This window comes from Leuresthes tenuis, unplaced genomic scaffold (assembly GCF_036924035.1).
Source record: "Leuresthes tenuis unplaced genomic scaffold, fLeuTen1.0.hap1 SCAF_21, whole genome shotgun sequence".
NCBI classification, from domain to species: domain Eukaryota; kingdom Metazoa; phylum Chordata; class Actinopteri; order Atheriniformes; family Atherinopsidae; genus Leuresthes; species Leuresthes tenuis.
The window spans coordinates 372093-397866 of NW_027325375.1; the positions used below are offsets into that span (position 1 = coordinate 372093).

A 25774-nucleotide genomic window follows, 5' to 3' on the forward strand; every position below is an offset into this window, starting at 1 on the left:
ACCAGCTCTTCAGTAGCAGCTTTACAAAGTTTAGTGCTTTTTCTTTCCAGAATAACTTCTCTAAGTTCCCCGTCTGCCTGCCTGCTGAGGGCAGCTAACACCTCCTAACAGCTGCAGTTCACCTCCAGCTCAGTGACTACATCAGTAAATGCTTGATGAGCATCAGAAAGCACCTTAAATACTGCTGATCCACAAAGATCGTCCTGTTAAAAGGGAGCTTTTCTCTCCACAGCCGCCTCGTGCACGCTCAGGACGGGGATTGGGTGCAGTTTGAACTGGCTTTGAATGAACTGGACCAGCGTGGAATTGAACTAACTTGATTGGATAATGACAGAATTGGACTGTTTCTCATCTTTAAAGGGCCTTGAGGTGACATTGTTGTGATTTATATAAATAAAACTGAATTTAATTCAACTTGATAGGTTTAACTGAGATAACACTGAAGTGAGAACATCTCATATATGCATATATAGATATACTGTACATCTATACACACACACACACACACACACACACACACACAGAAGCCTGTCCATAGGAAGATAAAATGCAAACATCCAGAGGAACTCTTCAGAGGTGAAAAACGTGAGACTGTGCAGAGACAGTTCTGACCATGCTGGTGACTATATGTGAGAAAATGTCCAGTTTGACAGATTAGAGCCACTGTCAGGCTTTGTTTTTCATAGTTTAGACGAACAGGCCAAACAAGGCACTTGGATCCTCCCCCAAGCAAAGCCTCGTGTGAGGAGGGTTTGGGACATTTGAACCAGGCCCTGAGGTGCTGGTTGTCTTGGTGGCAGAGACGCCATCACTCTCTTATGCTCGCACAATATGAGAACTGAGGGAAATGAGCATCCTGGCTGGGATCGTCACACTCCAGATTGTTATCTGAAAGAACAAGTCGGCACAGGTCAGAGGTCACGATCACAGAGCCGACAGCTCAGCACAGGCAGAAGATACTCACACTTATCTGGAGGAGTAAGCGTGATGGTCTGGGCCGTGAACTCCTCGTCAAAGTAGCGCGTGTCTGTCTCTGATGTCACATGAGGTCTGAACGGTGGAGCCAGCTTCGACCGGGAGAGAAAAACATTAAGAAAGTGGACATGGGGACATTCAGCGGTTCTGCTTCTTCTGATGACTGTAAATGACCAGGAAACAGGAGCCAATCTGACAGCTGGTAATGGTGCAGTTAGCTCATGTGATGCAAACAGGGTCTTTGAGCACATTAAATGTTCATTTTTCACAGAAATAATTCTGATAAATAAGCTTGAGCTGCAGTGAAAGAGGTTTCTCCAGCACTGCTCAGGTTGAGTGAGGATGACCTTTTTGGACCCTTGTTCAGCTTTATGTTCAGTTTCTGTTTTATTTTCACACAGATGTGTTTCAGCTTCAGTTCCACTGCAGGCCACGGTTCACATTAACTGCTTTCAGCTGAATATTTCTTGTCCTTTAATCGTTTCTACTTCTGTGGAACTGCTAATGTTGACGTATGCATGAGATTCTCAGCCTCTACTCTCTGCTCCCAGCAGCACAGGAGGAAATGTCTCATGCATGGACACAGGCACCGTCTTCTCTCCCCTATAAAAGCTTCCAGAGATCTTTGAACATTTGCATCAGCCTCTGGGTGTGAATGTTCCCTTGCTGCAGGATAAGAAATGTCCTCTGCTTTTGAATTTCAGGCAGTATTCCTGGGTCTTCGTATTCATTTTCCTAACAGTGTGGTAAGGAGGGTTCTGTTCTGGTTCTGTTGTCAGCAGGACCAAGAGTCCCAGCAGATGAGGCTGGAAGCAGGAGTGTTCAGTAGACAGCGGGTCAGACAGCTCACATCAGAGGTAAGAAAGCAGGTCTGTTTATACTCTAAGGTACTGTTCTGGTGTTATTTCCTTCATTTGTTTCTCTAAGGACAGTCCAGTACCGGTGCCATGTCTTCTCTGAACCCACTGGTCCCATATATCACAAGACTGACCCCTCCAAGGTCCAGCAGCATCAATCAGGTCTGACTTACCCCAAAACACAGTGTTTCCCATTTAAGATCAGTGTTCAGGTGACCTTTGACCTTTTCCATGAGCCCTGATCTCTGTTGAGATGCTCTAAAGCCCAGACCTAAACTGTTGTTTTCAGCCATTTTCACCAAATCTTCAGCTTCTTAAACCCTTTCCAGTGATTTCTCCTTCCACTGCAGCCTTCAAATGACTTGCTTTGTGTTCATTTTTGTGCTTTTTTTCAGCTCCTGGTCCCCCCGTAAAATTACTGCTGAGACTCCAGCAACTTTCTTTTCTGCATTTTTTTAAAGTTTTCAGCTCAAGCGACAGCTTTTCTGCTAAACTTTCCCTTTTTTCAGCTTTCTCATCTTCCACGCTGCTGATTAAAAGCTTGATCTAGTTTAATTTTGCTGTCCTGTTTCAGCAGCACGGTTAAACCGTTGCATCATTAAACATTTTATCAACACAACTTTACACAAAAAATACTAACTTCTGATCCAGTTCTGAAGTAACCGACATGGTGACTGAACACGGCGCTCCATCAGTAACCTTCATGTAACCTGAGCCAAAGAAAGTCTTACCTTCCTCTGTTCCACATCCTGCCAGTTGATAGAAATGAAAAATTTGTGGCTCATTACGTCTTTGGCATCATTGGGACCGCCCCCTAATCTGTCAGCCCAGACAGAATGACATGAGATCGAAGTATTCATTCTGAGAACCAGTGCGGGAACAGCATGATGTTGGTGAGGTACCTCTGCTTGGGGTCCTTCTTCAGCAGGCCGGCCAGCAGGGCCTTGGCCTCAGGCGTCAGGTTCCTGGGGAAGCGGATCTCCTCCATGAGAATGAGCTCGAACAAACGCTCATGGTCCTGGTTGTAGAAAGGCAGGCGGCCGCACATCATCTCATACATAACGACACCGAGGCCCCACCAGTCCACCGCCCGGCCGTAGTCATTATCTTCCAGAACCTGTTTCCAACAGAACCAGGTTATACTTTTAAAGGTGAGAATATTTTCAGTATCTGGAGTTCCGTTTATTTCCACAGCACATTATTACATGAGAAGTGAGTCTTCATGCTTCCTGTCAGATGCTGTGTTGCTCTTTGCCACTCAAGTCCTCTGCAACATCAGCTTATGGCTGCATTATATTTAGAGCATGCTGGAGAAACTGGCAGCCTGAGGTTGCCAAGACTTTATGTAGGTGCCAAGAGATTATGAAAAGGACGAAGTTCTGATGATATCAATGACAAAAATGACATATATAAACACATATCTACATACTAACTGATGGATAAAAACTATAGTAAGTTTTTTCAGGCGTCTCTACTGCTTTGTGCTCATCAACAGTTTATCGACCAGCTCTAACAGCTCTGAATATACAATATTCCCCCCACATTGTTCCAAGATCTGCAAAGTCAACCAAATATTGTTGTGCTCGCTGCACAGCCAGGTTTACCAACACATGTTGCTGCGCATCTCTGTGCTTGTTTTGACATCAACTGGTTCAGACCACTGGAATGACACCAGGGACCACTGCCCAACTGGTTCAGACCACTGGAATGAACCCAAGGACCACTGCCCAACTGGTTCAGACCACTGGAATGAACCCAGGGACCACTGCCCAACTGGTTCAGACCACTGGAATGAACCCAAGGACCACTGCCCAACTGGTTCAGACCACTGGAATGACACCAAGGACCACTGCCCAACTGGTTCAGACCACAGGAATGAACCCAGGGACCACTGCCCAACTGGTTCAGACCACTGGAATGACACCAGGGACCACTGCCCAACTGGTTCAGACCACAGGAATGAACCCAGGGATCACTCCCCAACTGGTTCAGACCACAGGAATGAACCCAGGGACCACTGCCCAACTGGTTCAGACCACAGGAATGAAACCAGAGACCACTGCCCAACTGGTTCAGACCACAGGAATGAAACCAGGGACCACTGCCCAACTGGTTCAGACCACAGGAATGAAACCAAGGACCACTGCCCAACTGGTTCAGACCACAGGAATGAAACCAGGGACCACTGCCCAACTGGTTCAGACCACTGGAATGACACCAGGGACCACTGCCCAACTGGTTCAGACCACTGGAATGACACCAGGGACCACTGCCCAACTGGTTCAGACCACAGGAATGAAACCAGGGATCACTGCCCAACTGGTTCAGACCACTGGAATGACACCAGGGATCAATAATCACAGGTTCAGACCACTGGAATGAACCCAGGGACCACTGCCCAACTGGTTCAGACCACTGGAATGACACCAGGGACCACTGCCCACTGGTTCAGACCACTGGAATGACACCAGGGACCTCTGCACAACTGGTTCAGACTACTGGAATGACACCAGGGATCAATAATCACAGGTTCAGACCACTGGAATGACACCAGGGATCACTGCCCAACTGGTTCAGACCACTGGAATGACACCAGGGACCACTGCACAACTGGTTCAGACCACAGGAATGAAACCAGGGATCACTGCACAACTGGTTCAGACCACAGGAATGAAACCAGGGACCACTGATCACTGGTTCAGGTCACTGGAATGACACCAAGGACCACTGCACAACTGGTTCAGACCACTGGAATGAAACCAGGGATCACTGCACAACTGGTTCAGACCACTGGAATGACGCCAGGGACCTCTGCACAACTGGTTCAGACCACTGGAATGACACCAAGGACCACTGCACAACTGGTTCAGACCACTGGAATGAAACCAGAGACCACTGCCCAACTGGTTCAGACCACAGGAATGAAACCAGGGACCACTGCCCAACTGGTTCAGACCACTGGAATGAAACCAGGAACCACTGCCCAACTGGTTCAGACCACTGGAATGAAACCAGGAACCACTGCCCAACTGGTTCAGACCACTGGAATGACACCAAGGACCACTGATCACTGGTTCAGACCACAGGAATGAAACCAGAGACCACTGCCCAACTGGTTCAGACCACAGGAATGAAACCAGGGACCACTGCCCAACTGGTTCAGACCACAGGAATGAAACCAAGGACCACTGCCCAACTGGTTCAGACCACAGGAATGAAACCAGGGACCACTGCCCAACTGGTTCAGACCACTGGAATGAAACCAGGGACCACTGCCCAACTGGTTCAGACCACAGGAATGAAACCAGGGACCACTGCACAACTGGTTCAGACCACTGGAATGACACAAGGGACCACTGCACAACTGGTTCAGACCACTGGAATGAAACCAGAGACCACTGCCCAACTGGTTCAGACCACAGGAATGAAACCAGGGACCACTGCCCAACTGGTTCAGACCACTGGAATGAAACCAGGAACCACTGCCCAACTGGTTCAGACCACTGGAATGAAACCAGGAACCACTGCCCAACTGGTTCAGACCACTGGAATGACACCAAGGACCACTGATCACTGGTTCAGACCACAGGAATGAAACCAGAGACCACTGCCCAACTGGTTCAGACCACAGGAATGAAACCAGGGACCACTGCCCAACTGGTTCAGACCACAGGAATGAAACCAAGGACCACTGCCCAACTGGTTCAGACCACAGGAATGAAACCAGGGACCACTGCCCAACTGGTTCAGACCACTGGAATGAAACCAGGGACCACTGCCCAACTGGTTCAGACCACAGGAATGAAACCAGGGACCACTGATCACTGGTTCAGACCACAGGAATGAAACCAGAGACCACTGCCCAACTGGTTCAGACCACAGGAATGAAACCAGGGACCACTGCCCAACTGGTTCAGACCACTGGAATGAAACTAGGAACCACTGCCCAACTGGTTCAGACCACTGGAATGAAACCAAGGACCACTGATCACTGGTTCAGACCACAGGAATGAAACCAGAGACCACTGCACAACTGGTTCAGACCACAGGAATGAAACCAGGGACCACTGCCCAACTGGTTCAGACCACAGGAATGAAAGCAGGGACCACTGCCCAACTGGTTCAGACCACAGGAATGAAACCAGGGACCACTGCCCAACTGGTTCAGACCACTGGAATGAAACCAGGGACCACTGCCCAACTGGTTCAGACCACTGGAATGAAACTAGGAACCACTGCCCAACTGGTTCAGACCACAGGAATGAAACCAGGGACCACTGTCCAACTGGTTCAGACCACAGGAATGAAACCAGGGACCACTGCCCAACTGGTTCAGACCACAGGAATGAAACCAGGAACCACTGCCCAACTGGTTCAGACCACTGGAATGAAACCAGGGACCACTGCCCAACTGGTTCAGACCACTGGAATGAAACCAGGGACCACTGCCCAACTGGTTCAGACCACAGGAATGAAACCAGGGACCACTGATCACTGGTTCAGACCACAGGAATGAAACCAGAGACCACTGCCCAACTGGTTCAGACCACAGGAATGAAACCAAGGACCACTGCCCAACTGGTTCAGACCACAGGAATGAAACCAGGGACCACTGCCCAACTGGTTCAGACCACTGGAATGAAACCAGGGACCACTGCCCAACTGGTTCAGACCACTGGAATGAAACCAGGGACCACTGCCCAACTGGTTCAGACCACTGGAATGAAACCAGGGACCACTGCCCAACTGATTCAGACCACTGGAATGACACCAGGGACCACTGCCCAACTGGTTCAGACCACAGGAATGAAACCAGGGACCACTGATCACTGGTTCAGACCACAGGAATGAAACCAGAGACCACTGCCCAACTGGTTCAGACCACAGGAATGAAACCAGGGACCACTGCCCAACTGGTTCAGACCACTGGAATGACACCAGGGACTACCAGACAAAGTAGAAAAACTCCCCTGCAGCTGCTGTGACTACGTCCCGCTCCCTCCACCTGAAGCAGTAAGGTAAGTAATGTTAACTTAATGACATGATTAACAACATGTTTTGTTGTCCATCTAAGCTTCCAAATAATTGTATTTAGTCTCTCTCTCTGCTTCACTTCCACAAGAAAAAGAAAGTTGATTTCTTTTATGCAAATGTTCAGGGCTGCACGGTGGTGTGGCGGTCAGCACTGCCGCCTCACAGCAGAGGTCTGAAGCCCAGCTGAGGCCTTTCAGTGTGGAGCATGTTCTCACCTTGTATGTGTGGGTTCTCACCGGGTGGGAGAAAGCATGCATGTTAGGTTAACTGGACTGGCGACCTGCCCAGGGTGTACCCCGCTTCTCGCCCAATGACAGCTGGGATAGGCTCCAGCCCCAAACAGCCCCCCCTGAGTTGGATTTAGCGGGTATAGAAAGAGGATGGATGGATGGAAATGTTAAGAAATGCTTACAGCTTCTCTGCCTTGCCTCCATCAGGAAAATAAGAGTCTTATTTTGGTCTTAGGAAGATTAAACACTCCAGGATACTTTGAGCCCAGAGCCAGGAATTTACCCTGTAAACCTACCTGACAAAAGGTAGTCACTAGTTAACTTCTACTTTTTAAACCACTGTCTCTCCATCTTCTTCTCTGATCTGGCAACCTTTCTAGGGCCTGATACTTTGGTGGCCCTGAAGAAAAAATGCTCAGGACATAAATCACACGCTGAACTGAAATCTAACTTGAGCCCTTTGCTCAAAGACGGGCACATCAACGTAGCTGGATATATGATGAATAAAGAATAGCCTGTTTACAGTTTTCTGAACAATAGTCTTTTTTTCTCCACACAACAGGACATTTATCTATGCAAAATTTAAGAAGAAATTAAAAATGATGCCAACACCTTAATTCTCTGAAGCAATGCTTTGAACTGTGAACCAGTTGTTTTAACTCTATCTCACTCCCTCTTCCTTACCTGTCCAGGTAAGGTTCCTTATTGTGTCCCATCAACTTGTTATTTCTTCTGCATCCCCAGTTCTTAACCAACCAGACTGTTCAAGAAGGTTTTTCCTGTCATCAACCTATATCCAATCTCCCTTTTTTGTCTAAAGTTCTTGAAAAAATAGTTGCAGCTCAACTTTGTGATCATTTACATAGAAATAATCTGTTTGAAGAGTTTCAGTCAGGATTCAGAGTGCATCATAGCACAGAAACAGCACTGGTGAAAGTTACCAATGATCTCCTCTTAGCCTCTGATAGCGGACTTGTTTCTTGTCCTGTTGGATCTCAGAGCTGCATTTGATCCGATCGATCACAGCATTCTGTTACAGAGACTTGAACATGTTATTGGGATTAAAGGAACTGCATTAGGCTGGTTTAAGGCATATTTATCTGATAGATTCCAGTTTGTTCTTGTAAATGAAGAATCTTCCTCACACACCAGAGGAAGTCATGGAGTTCCTCAGGGTTCTGTGCTTGGACCGATTCTTTTCCCTTTATACATGCTTCCATTAGGTAACATTATCAGACAGCATGGCATAAATTTCCATTGTTATGCTGATGATACTCAGCTGTACTTATCTATGAAACCAGATGAAACCAAGTTGTACTGAATGAAGTGGACTGATGCCCGATCCATGTTTCCAGCCCTTGAAAAGATTTTGACATGAAAGTGCCTTAAAGAGCACTCTACCTTTAAGATCAGGCTGAAACTTTCCTTTCTGATGAAGCTTATAGTTAGGGATGGCTCAGGTGAGCCTGAAACATCCCATAGTTCTGCTGCTATAGGCCCAGCCTGCTGGGGGAGCTCCCATGATGCACCTCTCCTCCCTCCATGTACAGATGACATCATTGCTGTCATTAACTTGTGTTTCTCTCTCTCAGCAGGTGTCTCTGGCCTGGTGTTACGCTGCTTGTTGTCCCCTCTTTCCTGTCCTCTCAGCCCCAGCTGGTCCAGGCAGATGGACCCTTCCTGGTTCTGGTTCTGATGGAGGTTTCTTCCCGTTAAAAGGGAGTTTTTTCTCTCCAGTAGCCTCAGGCACGCTCAGGATGAGGGATTGGACCAAAGAGAAGTTTCTATGCAATGCGTTTGTTTCCTTAACTTGGCTAATTTTTGTTTAATTGGCTGAACTGGACAAACCTGGATCTTAATGAATTTGATTGAATGTATAACAAAGAACTGGATTGTAATTGGTTTCATATGAAGTTTACCTTGAGATTTGTTGTAATATGGCGCTAAATACACAAAACTGAATTGAATTTTCTCTCTCCGATGACCCCTGGAATAGGCTCCACCCCCCCCACCCCCCCCCCGACCGACAGATTAATCGAAAATGGATGATTTGAATTTTCCAAATTTACTCAAAAAGTTTGCAACAAAAATGAAGCAGCAGTTCTCATCTCCTTACTGTAAAAAAGTGAGTTACTGCTAAATATCCAAAGTTATCGGCCCCATGTACACGCTTACCTCAGGTGCCAAATATTCAGGAGTCCCGCAGAAGGTTTTCATGGTTGCATCTGGAGTAATGCCCTCCTTACAAAGACCAAAATCTGTGATTTTGACGTGTCCGTCTTTGTCCAGCATCAGATTTTCCAGCTGTGACAGAGAGAAAGAAGCCAACAAATCAGGTCCCTCCAAACACCTGAGGACATTCCTAACATTAAGAAAAAAATACATGGCTTGCTGGTTTGTTAACAATGTTATGGAGAGATGAGATAAAGTGAAAATATACAGCAGTGAAGACACTGTTTCCCATTGAGAGCCTGACTGAAGCTAGCAGAAGCTGCTCAGAGTATAAGTTGAGTTGGTATTAACCCGAGTATCGCTGCCAGTGACCTGCAGACATGTTGTTTCTCTCAGTTCAACTTGTCTGAATCCTGTTTTCAGCAGTTAAAAGTGACCCATGGCTGTGTCTGTGCCAGCAGCACATCTGGATCTGTTATATGTGCACTAAACAATTTATATTAGCGTGTAAATAAGAACCCCCCCCCCCAACATTTCCGCTACAGAAACCGATTGAATCATTTCTTTTATTTACATTTTCTTGGGCTCAAGGATCATTAATTCCATCCAACTGAAGACATCTCAGGACAGATAATGTATGGAAGCATTTCCCTTTAGCTGGACATGCTGATTCCATTCAGCCTAAAAGAACACGTCTCCTAACTGGTCTCCTAACTGGTTTCCTAACTGGTTTCCTAACTGGTTTCCTAACTGATCTCCTAACTGATCTCCTAACTGGTCTCCTAACTGGTTTCCTAACTGGTTTCCTAACTGGTCTCCTAACTGGTTTCCTAACTGGTTTCCTAACTGGTTTCCTAACTGCTCTCCTAACTGCTCTCCTAACTGATCTCCTAACTGGTCTCCTAACTGGTCTCCTGACTGGTCTCCTAACTGGTTTCCTAACTGGTTTCCTAACTGGTTTCCTAACTGGTCTCCTAACTGGTCTCCTAACTGGTTTCCTAACTGGTCTCCTAACTGGTTTCCTAACTGGTTTCCTAACTGGTTTCCTAACTGCTCTCCTAACTGCTCTCCTAACTGGTTTCCTAACTGGTCTCCTAACTGGTCTCCTAACTGGTTTCCTAACTGGTCTCCTGACTGGTTTCCTAACTGGTCTCCTAACTGGTTTCCTAACTGGTTTCCTAACTGGTCTCCTAACTGGTCTCCTAACTGGTTTCCTAACTGGTTTCCTAACTGGTCTCCTAACTGGTTTCCTAACTGGTTTCCTAACTGGTTTCCTAACTGGTTTCCTAACTGGTCTCCTAACTGGTCTCCTAACTGGTTTCCTAACTGGTTTCCTAACTGGTCTCCTAACTGGTTTCCTAACTGGTTTCCTAACTGGTTTCCTAACTGGTTTCCTAACTGGTCTCCTAACTGGTTTCCTAACTGGTTTCCTAACTTGTTTCCTAACTGGTCTCCTAACTGGTCTCCTAACTGGTCTCCTAACTGGTCTCCAGCCTGTGAAACCTCTGCAGATGGTCCAGAACGCGGCGGTGCGTCTGGTCTTGGATCAGCCTAAAAGAACACGCCCCCCCTCTGTTCATTGAGCTCCTCTGGCTGCCCTTAGCCGCCTGCATCAGGTTCAAGTCCCTGATGTTAGCTACAAAGAGCTTAATGGAACGGCTCCATCTACTTGAATGCTCTTGCAAAGGCTTCTGTCCCAACTGGGTCCCTCGGTTGGTCCCAGGATTGTCGTCTAGCAGCTCCTACACCACGCCTAAGACAATCCAAACTCTGTTCATGTGTCGTCCCACGATGGTGGAAGGACCTACCGAGCGCTACCAGAACAGGGGCGTCCCTGTCTATCTTCAAGAAGCTCCTGAAAACCCAGCTCTTCAGAGAGCATCTCCTATCCCAGCACTTACCCTGTACTTCCCTCCCCCCTCTATCTCTGCACTTCCTTCTATGCCTGCACCCTATCTCTACTCTGTCCCCTCTGACAGAGTCGGACTCCTGGGTTCCTTCTATGTAGCTTATTGTTAGCTTATTGTTAGCTTATTTTTAGGTTATTGTTAGCTTATTGTTAGCTTATTGTTAGCTTATTGTTAGCTTATTTTTAGGTTATTGTTAGCTTATTGTTAGCTTATTGTTAGCTTATTGTTAGCTTATTGTTAGCTTTATATATAGCTGTTATATCTTCATTTGTAAGTCTCTTTGGATAAAAGCTTCTGATAAACACAGAGACAGAAACAAAGCAGAATTCATGTCATTAGACACAGTTAAAAGTCTGAACCGTGACACACCCCATGTATGCAGATGTGCACTGGATCATGTTAAAGAGGAGCTACACACACTCTAAAGGCTCTAACGCGCATGTAAATGCTTCTTTGTGTGCTGGAAACATCAATGTGCTGCATCAATCTGTGTTGAATGCTCTCGGATCACCTTTAGATCACGGTAGACGACATCACGTGAATGGAGGTATTCCAGCGCTGACACGATCTCGGCGCCATAAAAACGTGCGCGCTCCTCTGTGAACACTCGCTCCCGTGACAGGTGGAAGAAAAGCTGGAGGACGAGAGCAGGTGAAGTCATTACAGAACATTTGAAAGAGAGGACCAGGCATGCTGTGGCTGATGTGTGAGTCTCACCTCGCCTCCATTCGCATATTCCATGACAAAACAGAGCCGGTCGTGGGTTTGAAAGGCATATTTCAGTGTCTGCAACCAAAACATCACAATGAAAAACCTCTGCCACCAGATCCTGACATTAGGGGAGAAGAAACCTGCTGAAATCAGGAGTCACAGAAGCACAGATTAGGTGTGTCGAGTAACCAGTGGTTCCTACTGGTTCCTACTGGTTCCTACTGGTCCGGCTCCAGGACCCGCCGTCATTATAGACAAGCTGCGACCCAGGAAAACTTTTAACAGCTCAAATTACTTTAATGAAATAAAATATCACAGTGTGTGTCACAGAATTCAAGTTTAATGATAAACAAACGCAAACAAAAGAGTGTGACAGTAGAGGAGAAATGCCCTTTAACACTCAAGAGGCTGCATTTTAATTCCAAATCAAAAAGTGCACCGAGTTCCTCCTTCTGTCCTCAATATAAGAAAATCCAAACTTTATGTAGTCAGTTCCTGCGTTTAGCCACAGTCACTCTATATGAAAACAGCTTTTCTTCTATCTGTGAAATAGCAGGAGTGGATGAGCATTACAGGGCATCGGCGCCACCTACTGTTTAGGAGTGTGAATACATTCTGAATTAAAGCACGGTCTGAACTTTATTTCCCAGTCAGAGTTGAAACCCATTGAAAACGCACCAGTTGGGAACCACTGCTCCTCAGAAGCCTACAATGTCAGCCACTTGATTTTTTCATCTTGGCATCTGAATTATTTTTACACAGAGGGCTCAGAGGCTTTCTCAAGCTGATGAGTGAAGAAGAACCACGGAAACTCTGCTGCCTTAAGCAAGACATTTCAAACATTTCTTATCTTCTGATTGTTGGGGCCAACTGCAAACAATGCTGCTGTATGATGAGTATGATGAGAACACAGCGGCTTTCTGTGCCTCCGAGTACAGCAAAAAGAAAAGACTTCCTTATTACAGTAAACGATCTGTGCATTTCTTATGCCGCCTCCTGCTCTGCCTGCCAGAGCCGGTCTGGTTTATATATTCAGTCAATCCCTGAGTCTTGGTTCCCATGGCGTCCACATTTATGTTGGAGCGCTTTTGGCTGCTCCATCTGTTGAGCCGATTGATTTCTACAAGCGCGATTTGCTGCAGATTCTCAACCATTTGCAGGTCCCAAAGCATGTTGTTAGGAGTGAACTAAAGGAGGACAAGTCGGCCCCATCTTCGGCTCCCGCTAACACGTTTGTGTGTACAAAAGTCATCCTTTCAGTGGTAAAATGGTTCAAACACAGCTAAATGTAGGCAGAACTCTCAGATTTGGTACTATAAAAGAGTCAAATATAAAATAATAACCAGCGGGAGATTAAAAAGACTCTCTAAGAGTTCAATAAAGAGATCAATTATGAACGATAGAATTAAACTGTAAAAATACTGCACAAACAGCTGTTGCACAGCTCAATGTTTAAGCAGTAAGTAGAAAGGAAAGAGGGCACCCAGTGAGTCTCTTGGCAGCGTAATGACACACACCACCGCCCCCCCCAGACAGATTTCCTCTCAGCAGCACCGACTCAGTGGCAGTAGAACGACACCAGCAGCCTTTCCTATGATCCCCAACAGGTCAAATCCCTGATGAGCTTCTTTCAGGAGTGCAGTCCAGGTCAGGTCCTCCCTGATGTGGGTACCCAGGAAACAAAGGGTCCAAGACCCTCTTTACGTAGTTCATGCTGACTGGCCGACTGTCCTAAAGTTGATGATCAGCTCTTTGGCCTTTGAGGTGTAAAAGATCAAATTATGCTACAACATACAAACTGCTGGACCTCCTTCTCATATGCAGCCTCATCTCCTTCTATAATGAGACCCGTCATGGTTATGTATGGATGCCATTGCCCAGGTGGGTGGGGTGCAGCTGTGTTTCTGTCATGGCAACCTAAATAGCTACCTTTAATATAGGATATAATATTCCTGTACGAGTCTGTTGCTGAAGTTCATCCATTTTGTTACATTTTTGGGTTGTTCAGTGAGCAGAATCCTGTTTGACAAGGTTTCTGAAATGTAGCTCTAGCAGCGAGCAACTCCGTGCTACGTAATACACTGAAAGTCCGAGCCCCTCACTTCCTTTCACCACTCAGCTCCGGTTTTGGTGTCAGTCTGCAGTTAAAATTAATTTCAGGCTGATGCTGCAGCTGTAGTTCTGTAAGATGTTTTGCTTTTACTCCAAATCGTCACCTTCTATGATTGCATTTATTCTGCTAATGTTGCTAACTCTGTAATTCAATGGCATTAGCAAACTGCTGTGATTGGACTGGTTTCCTGCACCATCTAACCTCTTCATGAATATAGGGTAGCACAGATGATCACGGCGCTCAGAGAAAGGAGAAACCATTGAAGAGGCAACAAGAAACACAACGCCTGTCAGACCGTGTGAGGAAATGGCTTCAGACACTATTCCAGACTGTCACAAGAAACCTAAAAATGCTCAGATTAGCATATCAACACATCAGAAGTAGAGGAATACGCGTCTTATTCTAGATGATTCTTTGCCTATGACGGTTTTAAAGAACAAACAGCTGAGTAGGATCGTAGCAGTCGTTAAACAAACACCATGTTTAGTTTAAAGGCAACACACACTGAATCCAAAGATTCATTCCCCTGTTTCTCACCGTAAGAAAGGGGTGCCTGGTGTTCTGTAACACTCTGCTCTCTGTAACCGTGTGGGCCACCTCATCCTGCAAAGAAACACAGAAAACACTGAAAACACCACATTTAATTTCAGAACAAATAGACTTTCTGTTGGAAAAAGCTTTGCAGTGATCACTGAAAGTTAGGAGCCACAGAATATCCTCCTCATTTTTTCTCTGGCACAATTTCCTTCAACCCCTGAGAACAAGACCAAAAGTGCACAAATGCACTGTGAAGTGTCAATGATTAATTAAGTGAATTAACTGGATAAGAGGTGTAAGTTAATGATGAAGTTGCTGTACAGTCTCCGTGTTATTTTGACCTAAACACATCAGACGCCTCATTAAGACCCATAAAAAAGTATTAGCATGTGGAAAGAGGGCATCACAGGATGACTCCTTTCATTTGAAACACCAAAGGTTTGAAGACGGCGCTCGCTAACATTAAGCTCCTCAGTAATCATCATGAGCCTGAAAGCTAGCAGGACATGCAGCTGTCTGCTACACCAGTAATGAGAGTCTTTCTTTTGTTTTTATGAAACATTAAAGCTGATGATGTCAGCCATCATCAGCTTTAATGAGTGGATTCTCCGTCTCAGTCTTGTCTGGTCTGGTGAAGCATCATGCTATAGCAGAATTGTTGTATCATTATCAGTTTAATTATTCTGAAAGAAGTTCCTGATACTACATGGAAATGTGACAGAATGCATAAAGTTTAAAGTGAAGGCTGGAGTTCAAACACACACTTTACTTACCTTGGCTATGATGACCATTTTGCGTAGTATTTTCATGGCATAATGAACTCCAGTGGACTTCTCTTTGACTAGAATCACCTTCCCAAAGGTACCCTTGCCAAGAAGCTTAAGGTATTCGAAATCATTCATCGTCTGTAAAATACACAAAAATGAACTAGAGTACAAGAGAATAGAATAGAATAAAAACATTAACCAGGGTTTCTTTTGGGCATCAGAGTCCAGTACAGTGGAGACAGAGCAGTGGAGACAGAGCAGTGGAGACAGCAGTGGAGACAGAGCACAGTACAGTGGAGACAGAGCAGTGGAGACAGAGTAGAGTACAGTGGAGACAGAGCACAGTACAGTGGAGACAGAGTAGAGTACAGTGGAGACAGAGTAGAGTACAGTGGAGACAGAGCAGTGGAGACAGAGTAGAGTACAGTGGAGACAGAGCAGTGGAGACAGAGTAGAGTACAGTGGAGACAGAGCAGTGGAGACAGAGTAGAGTACAGTGGAGACAGAGTAGAGTACAGTGGAGACAGAGCAGTGGAGACAGAGTAGAGTACAGTGGAGACAGAGCAGTGGAGACAGAGTAGAGTACAGTGGAGACAGAGCAGTGGAGACAGAGTAGAGTACAGTGGAGACAGAGCACAGTACAGTGGAGACAGAGCAGTGGAGACAGCAGTGGAGACAGAGCACAGTACAGTGGAGACAGAGCAGTGGAGACAGAGTAGAGTACAGTGGAGACAGAGCACAGTACAGTGGAGACAGAGTAGAGTACAGTGGAGACAGAGTAGAGTACAGTGGAGACAGAGCAGTGGAGACAGAGTAGAGTACAGTGGAGACAGAGCAGTGGAGACAGAGTAGAGTACAGTGGAGACAGAGTAGAGTACAGTGGAGACAGAGTAGAGTACAGTGGAGACAGAGTAGAGTACAGTGGAGACAGAGCAGTGGAGACAGAGTAGAGTACAGTGGAGACAGAGCAGTGGAGACAGAGTAGAGTACAGTGGAGACAGAGTAGAGTACAGTGGAGACAGAGCAGTGGAGACAGAGTAGAGTACAGTGGAGACAGAGCAGTGGAGACAGAGTAGAGTACAGTGGAGACAGAGCAGTGGAGACAGAGTAGAGTACAGTGGAGACAGAGCAGTGGAGACAGAGTAGAGTACAGTGGAGACAGAGTAGAGTACAGTGGAGACAGAGCAGTGGAGACAGAGTAGAGTACAGTGGAGACAGAGCAGTGGAGACAGAGTAGAGTACAGTGGAGACAGAGCAGTGGAGACAGAGTAGAGTACAGTGGAGACAGAGTAGAGTACAGTGGAGACAGAGCAGTGGAGACAGAGTAGAGTACAGTGGAGACAGAGCACAGTACAGTGGAGACAGAGCAGTGGAGACAGAGTAGAGTACAGTGGAGACAGAGCAGTGGAGACAGAGTAGAGTACAGTGGAGACAGAGTAGAGTACAGTGGAGACAGAGCAGTGGAGACAGAGTAGAGTACAGTGGAGACAGAGCACAGTACAGTGGAGACAGAGCAGTGGAGACAGAGCAGTGGAGACAGAGCAGCTAAGTGGAGGATGACATACAGCAAAGGGCAACAAGTTGAAATACACACACAAACACGCACAGACACACATATAGTCATAAGAAGCAGTAACCATCACGGTGGCAAACATTAAGTCTCAAATATGAAGAGCTGGAATGGAGACCAGAGACTCTGACATGATACACACCTACTGGCTAAAGAAACTAACAGTCCTCCATGAACGCCTCACAGCACAAATTAACCAGTGATGGCTGGGACCCACCCAGACTGGTTAACCCAAGGTCAGACAGACCTGATCAATATATATACATATGTGCATATATATCTATAGATACCAAATAATCATCTCACCACTTTGTTGTGGCTCTTCGACATTGCCAGTTCCATCTCTTCCAGGCTGTTCTGGCTTGGCATACTCAACACATCCATAGGTTCCTCCTCCTCCTCCTTCTGTTCCCGCATCTTCAGACTATTTGCCACAGACTGGATTGCACTCATCCACTCTTTTCTGAAAAGTACCAGAAGTGGTCACACATTTACATCCCATCACAGTACTCCAGCAGTTTGATATGATGTTACTCTTTTTGTACCTCTCCAGACTGCTTTCCACATGGAAAGTACGTTCAATGACGGTGGTCCATTGAAGGCAACGAATGACAAATGTGTTGGGCCGGGGTCTTTCAGTCTTCATCAACTGGCACTCTGTAAACAGCAGAGTCCAGTTCAGACGTTAACATCGGGCTCTTAACTGGATGAAAACTCACAGAACTGCTTTCAGGAAAATCTCTCCAGTCAGAGTCTAACCTGCCACAGAAAAGTTGTTGAGCGGTGAGGAAGTCTGGTCATGTAGATCAGGCTTTTCTTTGTAGCCAATAAAGGAACCGTCACTCTTCAAGATGAAATACCTTGGCCTCCATGTTTTGATATATTCACCTGGGATGGAGGGAGACAATTAGAAGCTCAGAGCACTTTAGAGACAAGTAATTCAATTTAGTTTGACACCATCTCAGAAGTTATGCATAGTGTCATGAGACTATCGATAACTCTGGTAAACCACTGTTAGGAAATCAAATGTAATTTCTCGTACTAATTACCCCTTTTGTGGAGCCAGCCCTCTCTGACTACATTTACTTCAGCCATGGTTGGAGATGTACTTAAGGGAGGGTCAGGAACAGGAAGACGGGAAGGGGAACAGTGGCTTCTGCCTTGATCCGTTCAAATCTCAGTCACAGAAAGAAAATCTGAACAGAACATGCCGAGTTAAACAAAAAAAGGTGTAATTATGAGACACTTTTATGGATTTATGTGTGTCCAGATGCACAGACAGATGTAAGACTTGATTAATGGAGGTGCTCCGTGCATCTTGTGCCTGTTGGAATAACCGGTGTTAGGGTTAGGGTCTTTTTCAGCGTTCAACATTAAACAGCAAAGGTGCAAAGAACAGAAAACAGCCGATACTAAAAGAACAACTGTTTGCTTTTTCTTTAGAAATGTTTCTTTAGATTATGACATTTACATCAAAAGCACCCCGCTGTGGATCCTAAAAAAGTTTAGACAGAAAATATTTACAAAGATTACATTAAATCCACCGAAAAACCGACACATAAGCAGAAGTTATTTTAGTAACTGTACGACTTTTCCTCAAGATACTCCTCCGGTGCAGGAACAACTGAGCAGTTCAGGAAGAAAGCTGCAGGGTGTGAATGCTGCTGAATTAAAGGAACAACTGGCTCAGTTCAGGAAGAAAGCTGCAGGGTGTGAATGCTGCTGAATTAAAGGAACAACTGAGCAGTTCAGGAAGAAAGCTGCAGGGTGTGAATGCTGCTGAATTAAAGGAACAACTGAGCAGTTCAGGAAGAAAGCTGCAGGGTGTGAATGCTGCTGAATTAAAGGCACAACTGGCTCAGTTCAAAGAAAGCTGCAGGGTGTGAATGCTGCTGAATTAAAGGAACAACTGGCTCAGTTCAAAGAAAGCTGCAGGGTGTGAATGCTGCTGAATTAAAGGAACAACTGGCTCAGTTCAAAGAAAGCTGCAGGGTGTGAATGCTGCTGAATTAAAGGCACAACTGGATCAGTTCAGGAAGAAAGCTGCAGGGTGTGAATGCTGCTGAATTAAAGGCACAACTGGCTCAGTTCAAAGAAAGCTGCAGGGTGTGAATGCTGCTGAATTAAAGGAACAACTGGCTCAGTTCAGGAAGAAAGCTGCAGGGTGTGAATGCTGCTGAATTAAAGGAACAACTGGCTCAGTTCAGGAAGAAAGCTGCAGGGTGTGAATGCTGCTGAATTAAAGGAACAACTGGCTCAGTTCAAAGAAAGCTGCAGGGTGTGAATGCTGCTGAATTAAAGGAACAACTGGCTCAGTTCAAAGAAAGCTGCAGGGTGTGAATGCTGCTGAATTAAAGGCACAACTGGCTCAGTTCAAAGAAAGCTGCAGGGTGTGAATGCTGCTGAATTAAAGGAACAACTGGCTCAGTTCAAAGAAAGCTGTAGGGTGTGAATGCTGCTGAATTAAAGGCACAACTGGATCAGTTCAGGAAGAAAGCTGCAGGGTGTGAATGCTGCTGAATTAAAGGCACAACTGGATCAGTTCAGGAAGAAAGCTGCAGGGTGTGAATGCTGCTGAATTAAAGGCACAACTGGCTCAGTTCAGGGAGAAAGCTGCAGGGTGTGAATGCTGCTGAATTAAAGGCACAACTGGCTCAGTTCAAAGAAAGCTGCAGGGTGTGAATGCTGCTGAATTAAAGGAACAACTGGCTCAGTTCAAAGAAAGCTGTAGGGTGTGAATGCTGCTGAATTAAAGGCACAACTGGATCAGTTCAGGAAGAAAGCTGCAGGGTGTGAATGCTGCTGAATTAAAGGAACAACTGGCTCAGTTCAAAGAAAGCTGCAGGGTGTGAATGCTGCTGAATTAAAGGCACAACTGGCTCAGTTCAAAGAAAGCTGCAGGGTGTGAATGCTGCTGAATTAAAGGCACAACTGGCTCAGTTCAATAAGAAAGCTGCAGGGTGTGAATGCTGCTGAATTAAAGGCACAACTGGATCAGTTCAAAGAAAGCTGCAGGGTGTGAATGCTGCTGAATTAAAGGAACAACTGGCTCAGTTCAGGAAGAAAGCTGCAGGGTGTGAATGCTGCTGAATTAAAGGAACAACTGGCTCAGTTCAGGGAGAAAGCTGCAGGGTGTGAATGCTGCTGAATTAAAGGCTCGACTGGTTCAGTTCAAAGAAAGCTGCAGGGTGTGAATGCTGCTGAATTAAAGGCACAACTGGCTCAGTTCAAAGAAAGCTGCAGGGTGTGAATGCTGCTGAATTAAAGGAACAACTGGCTCAGTTCAAAGAAAGCTGCAGGGTGTGAATGCTGCTGAATTAAAGGCACAACTGGCTCAGTTCAAAGAAAGCTGCAGGGTGTGAATGCTGCTGAATTAAAGGCACAACTGGCTCAGTTCAAAGAAAGCTGCAGGGTGTGAATGCTGCTGAATTAAAGGAACTGGCTCAGTTCAAAGAAAGCTGCAGGGTGTGAATGCTGCTGAATTAAAGGAACAACTGGCTCAGTTCAGGAAGAAAGCTGCAGGGTGTGAATGCTGCTGAATTAAAGACACAACTGGCTCAGTTCAAAGAAAACTGCAGGGTGTGAATGCTGCTGAATTAAAGGAACAACTGGCTCAGTTCAGGAAGAAAGCTGCAGGGTGTGAATGCTGCTGAATTAAAGGAACAACTGGCTCAGTTCAGGAAGAAAGCTGCAGGGTGTGAATGCTGCTGAATTAAAGGCACAACTGGCTCAGTTCAGGGAGAAAGCTGCAGGGTGTGAATGCTGCTGAATTAAAGACACAACTGGCTCAGTTCAAAGAAAACTGCAGGGTGTGAATGCTGCTGAATTAAAGGAACAACTGGCTCAGTTCAGGAAGAAAGCTGCAGGGTGTGAATGCTGCTGAATTAAAGGAACAACTGGCTCAGTTCAGGGAGAAAGCTGCAGGGTGTGAATGCTGCTGAATTAAAGGAACAACTGGCTCAGTTCAGGAAGAAAGCTGCAGGGTGTGAATGCTGCTGAATTAAAGGCACAACTGGCTCAGTTCAAAGAAAGCTGCAGGGTGTGAATGCTGCTGAATTAAAGGAACAACTGGCTCAGTTCAGGAAGAAAGCTGCAGGGTGTGAATGCTGCTGAATTAAAGGCACAACTGGCTCAGTTCAAAGAAAGCTGCAGGGTGTGAATGCTGCTGAATTAAAGGAACAACTGGCTCAGTTCAAAGAAAGCTGCAGGGTGTGAATGCTGCTGAATTAAAGGAACTGGCTCAGTTCAAAGAAAGCTGCAGGGTGTGAATGCTGCTGAATTAAAGGAACAACTGGCTCAGTTCAGGAAGAAAGCTGCAGGGTGTGAATGCTGCTGAATTAAAGGAACAACTGGCTCAGTTCAGGGAGAAAGCTGCAGGGTGTGAATGCTGCTGAATTAAAGGAACAACTGGCTCAGTTCAGGAAGAAAGCTGCAGGGTGTGAATGCTGCTGAATTAAAGGCACAACTGGCTCAGTTCAGGAAGAAAGCTGCAGGGTGTGAATGCTGCTGAATTAAAGGAACAACTGGCTCAGTTCAAAGAAAACTGCAGGGTGTGAATGCTGCTGAATTAAAGGAACAACTGGCTCAGTTCAGGGAGAAAGCTGCAGGGTGTGAATGCTGCTGAATTAAAGGAACAACTGGCTCAGTTCAGGAAGAAAGCTGCAGGGTGTGAATGCTGCTGAATTAAAGGCACAACTGGCTCAGTTCAGGAAGAAAGCTGCAGGGTGTGAATGCTGCTGAATTAAAGGCACAACTGGCTCAGTTCAGGAAGAAAGCTGCAGGGTGTGAATGCTGCTGAATTAAAGGAACAACTGGCTCAGTTCAAAGAAAGCTGCAGGGTGTGAATGCTGCTGAATTAAAGGCACAACTGGCTCAGTTCAGGGAGAAAGCTGCAGGGTGTGAATGCTGCTGAATTAAAGGCACAACTGGCTCAGTTCAAAGAAAGCTGCAGGGTGTGAATGCTGCTGAATTAAAGGAACTGGCTCAGTTCAAAGAAAGCTGCAGGGTGTGAATGCTGCTGAATTAAAGGAACAACTGGCTCAGTTCAGGAAGAAAGCTGCAGGGTGTGAATGCTGCTGAATTAAAGGAACAACTGGCTCAGTTCAGGGAGAAAGCTGCAGGGTGTGAATGCTGCTGAATTAAAGGAACAACTGGTTCAGTTCAGGAAGAAAGCTGCAGGGTGTGAATGCTGCTGAATTAAAGGCACAACTGGCTCAGTTCAGGAAGAAAGCTGCAGGGTGTGAATGCTGCTGAATTAAAGGAACAACTGGCTCAGTTCAGGAAGAAAGCTGCAGGATGTGAATGCTGCTGAATTAAAGGAACTGGCTCAGTTCAAAGAAAGCTGCACAGTGTGAATGCTGCTGAATTAAAGGAACAACTGGCTCAGTTCAGGGAGAAAGCTGCAGGGTGTGAATGCTGCTGAATTAAAGGAACAACTGGCTCAGTTCAGGAAGAAAGCTGCAGGATGTGAATGCTGCTGAATTAAAGGAACTGGCTCAGTTCAAAGAAAGCTGCACAGTGTGAATGCTGCTGAATTAAAGGAACAACTGGCTCAGTTCAAAGAAAGCTGCAGGGTGTGAATGCTGCTGAATTAAAGGAACAACTGGCTCAGTTCAAAGAAAGCTGCAGGGTGTGAATGCTGCTGAATTAAAGGAACAACTGGCTCAGTTCAGGAAGAAAGCTGCAGGGTGTGAATGCTGCTGAATTAAAGGAACAACTGGCTCAGTTCAGGAAGAAAGCTGCAGGGTGTGAATGCTGCTGAATTAAAGGAACAACTGGCTCAGTTCAGGGAGAAAGCTGCAGGGTGTGAATGCTGCTGAATTAAAGGAACAACTGGTTCAGTTCAAAGAAAGCTGCAGGGTGTGAATGCTGCTGAATTAAAGGAACAACTGGCTCAGTTCAGGAGGAAAGCTGCAGGGTGTGAATGCTGCTGAATTAAAGGAACAACTGGTTCAGTTCAGGAAGAAAGCTGCAGGGTGTGAATGCTGCTGAATTAAAGGCACAACTGGCTCAGTTCAGGAAGAAAGCTGCAGGGTGTGAATGCTGCTGAATTAAAGGCACAACTGGCTCAGTTCAAAGAAAGCTGCAGGGTGTGAATGCTGCTGAATTAAAGGCACAACTGGCTCAGTTCAAAGAAAGCTGCAGGGTGTGAATGCTGCTGAATTAAAGGCACAGGTGCAATGTGAAGTCACTCCGGTTCAGCTGGACCTTCACTAACTGCCACGGCTCAGGTGCCGTCACACAGGTTCTTCATGTGAGAGCTGGCTGGAGGAAGAAGAAGAAGAAGCTCCTTCATCCCTCTGCAACATGTGACCAAAGCACTTAGTTTTTATGTCCACAGTTTTCAGTGAAAGTGCTGAACCAGTTCAAACTATTCTGAGACAGTAACACATCTGGCAGGTTGCCTTCTGGTTAACTAGAACAGTCCAAACTGGGGAAACATATTGAGCAGAACACCGATGTTTCCACTTTACAATAAGCGGTTATCTGACAGATCCAATTCCTCCTCTGTGGTAAAACAGAGAAACAGAAGAACTGAGATTTCAAACTTTCTGTGACACACCGAGTTCAGGGTTCACAGAAACGAACACACACACCGGCTCTGGGTCCTCTTTGGTCCTCTTTGGACCTCTTTGGTCCGCTTTGGACCTCTTTGGTCCGCTTTGGACCTCTTTGGTCCGCTTTGGACCTCTTTGGACCTCTTTGGACCTCTTTGCTCTCTTTGGTCCGCTTTGGACCTCTTTGGTCCTCTTTGGACCCAGCATTAGTTACTAAAGTTCATCATCAGTAAACAGTTTCTCACATTAGCGATCATGTGTCGCGTGCAACACACACAGCCTGAGCTACAGCGAGGTGCTTAAAGAACTAACTTTAACCAATAAAACTTTCTAAACTAATCAACAAACATGAGATTTTCTGCACACAACTCTGAAAGGAAGCGGTTTCACGCACATTTCACGACTTTCTTCCACGTTTCTGTCGTCCCAACGTTGTTATGACAGGTTTGATCCAGAGAAGGCCGTCCACTCAGGAAAGAGCCGAGCGCTCTTCTTCTGCTGCTTCACACGGGATTATCACCGTCCTCTGGGCACACGGCGCCACCTGGAGGCGCCACCTGGAGGAGCCACCTGGAGGCGCCACCACCTGGAGGAGAGGAGGCACCTGGAGGAGAGCCGCCACCTGGAGGAGAGGAGTCACCTGGAGGAGAGGAGGCACCTGGAGGAGAGCCGCCACCTGGAGGAGAGGAGCCACCTGGAGGAGAGGAGGCACCTGGAGGAGAGGCGCCTGGAGGAGAGGCGGCACCTGGAGGAGAGGCGGCACCTGGAGGAGAGGCGCCACCTGGAGGAGAGGCACCTGGAGGAGAGGCACCTGGAGGAGAGGAGGCACCTGGAGGAGAGCCGCCACCTGGAGGAGCCGCCAGCTGGAGGAGAGGCGGCACCTGGAGGAGAGGCACCTGGAGGAGAGGCGGCACCTGGAGGAGAGGCACCTGGAGGAGAGGCGCCTGGAGGAGAGGCACCTGGAGGAGAGGCGCCACCTGGAGGAGAGGCGCCACCTGGAGGAGAGGCACCTGGAGGAGAGGCACCTGGAGGAGAGGAGGCACCTGGAGGAGAGGCGCCACCTGGAGGAGGCACCGCCTGGAGGAGAGGCACCTGGAGGAGAGGAGCCACCTGGAGGAGAGGCACCTGGAGGAGAGGAGCCACCTGGAGGAGAGGCACCTGGAGGAGAGGCACCTGGAGGAGAGGCACCTGGAGGAGAGGAGGCACCTGGAGGAGAGGCACCTGGAGGAGAGGCGCCACCTGGAGGAGAGGAGGCACCTGGAGGAGAGGAGGCACCTGGAGGAGAGGCACCTGGAGGAGAGGCACCTGGAGGAGAGGAGGCACCTGGAGGAGAGGCGCCACCTGGAGGAGAGGCACCTGGAGGAGAGGCACCTGGAGGAGAGGAGCCACCTGGAGGAGAGGCACCTGGAGGAGAGGCACCTGGAGGAGAGGCACCTGGAGGAGAGGAGGCACCTGGAGGAGAGGCACCTGGAGGAGAGGCACCTGGAGGAGAGGCGGCACCTGGAGGAGAGGCGCCACCTGGAGGAGAGGCACCTGGAGGAGAGGAGGCACCTGGAGGAGAGGCACCTGGAGGAGAGGAGGCACCTGGAGGAGAGGCGCCACCTGGAGGAGGCACCGCCTGGAGGAGAGGCACCTGGAGGAGAGGAGGCACCTGGAGGAGAGGAGGCACCTGGAGGAGAGGAGGCACCTGGAGGAGAGGCGCCACCTGGAGGAGAGGCGGCACCTGGAGGAGAGGAGGCACCTGGAGGAGAGGAGCCACCTGGAGGAGAGGAGCCACCTGGAGGAGAGGAGGCACCTGGAGGAGAGGCACCTGGAGGAGAGGCACCTGGAGGAGAGGCGCCACCTGGAGGAGGCACCGCCTGGAGGAGAGGCGGCACCTGGAGGAGAGGCACCTGGAGGAGAGGCACCTGGAGGAGAGGCGCCACCTGGAGGAGGCACCACCTGGAGGAGAGGAGGCACCTGGAGGAGAGGCACCTGGAGGAGAGGCACCTGGAGGAGAGGCGGCACCTGGAGGAGAGGCACCTGGAGAAGAGGAGCCACCTGGAGGAGAGGCACCTGGAGGAGAGGCACCTGGAGGAGAGGAGCCACCTGGAGGAGAGGCGGCACCTGGAGGAGAGGCGCCACCTGGAGGAGAGGCACCTGGAGGAGAGGCACCTGGAGGAGAGGCACCTGGAGGAGAGGCGGCACCTGGAGGAGAGGCGCCACCTGGAGGAGAGGCACCTGGAGGAGAGGAGGCACCTGGAGGAGAGGAGGCACCTGGAGGCGCAGTGTTTCCGCAGTTTTTAGACTGAAAGTGGAGATTTAAGAAGCAGTGTGATTGTAAGTGATGCTGCTGGGAGCA

At 47.6% G+C, this 25774-nt stretch overlaps 1 protein-coding gene across 1 annotated transcript; it reads right to left on the reverse strand.

Moving 5' to 3' along the window:
- Positions 1-785: 785 nt before the first annotated feature.
- LOC140279804 (RAC-beta serine/threonine-protein kinase-like) lies at positions 786-23944 on the reverse strand. The gene is made up of 14 exons (XM_072374990.1): positions 23828-23944; positions 17926-18072; positions 17636-17764; positions 17422-17533; positions 17183-17339; positions 15313-15444; positions 14540-14605; positions 11896-11964; positions 11690-11812; positions 9272-9400; positions 2735-2949; positions 2564-2651; positions 965-1067; positions 786-888 (listed from the first exon to the last, which is right to left on the reverse strand). Exons 2-14 carry the CDS (start codon positions 17969-17971, stop codon positions 809-811), a joined length of 1449 nt encoding a protein of 482 aa, XP_072231091.1. The 5' UTR covers positions 17972-18072; positions 23828-23944; the 3' UTR covers positions 786-808.
- Between the last annotated feature and the right edge of the window lie 1830 nt (positions 23945-25774).

Bases quoted from the DNA above. Each gene is read 5' to 3' on its own strand.
- LOC140279804 (XM_072374990.1), bottom strand. From the start codon at position 17,971: ATGGCTGAAGTAAATGTAGTCAGAGAGGGCTGGCTCCACAAAAGGG. The intron at 17,765-17,925 runs GTAATTAGTACG...CCTCCATCCCAG, and splicing joins GGGCTGGCTCCACAAAAGGG to GTGAATATATCAAAACATGG. The intron at 2,652-2,734 runs GTACCTCACCAA...CTGGGCTGACAG, and splicing joins AAGAAGGACCCCAAGCAGAG to ATTAGGGGGCGGTCCCAATG.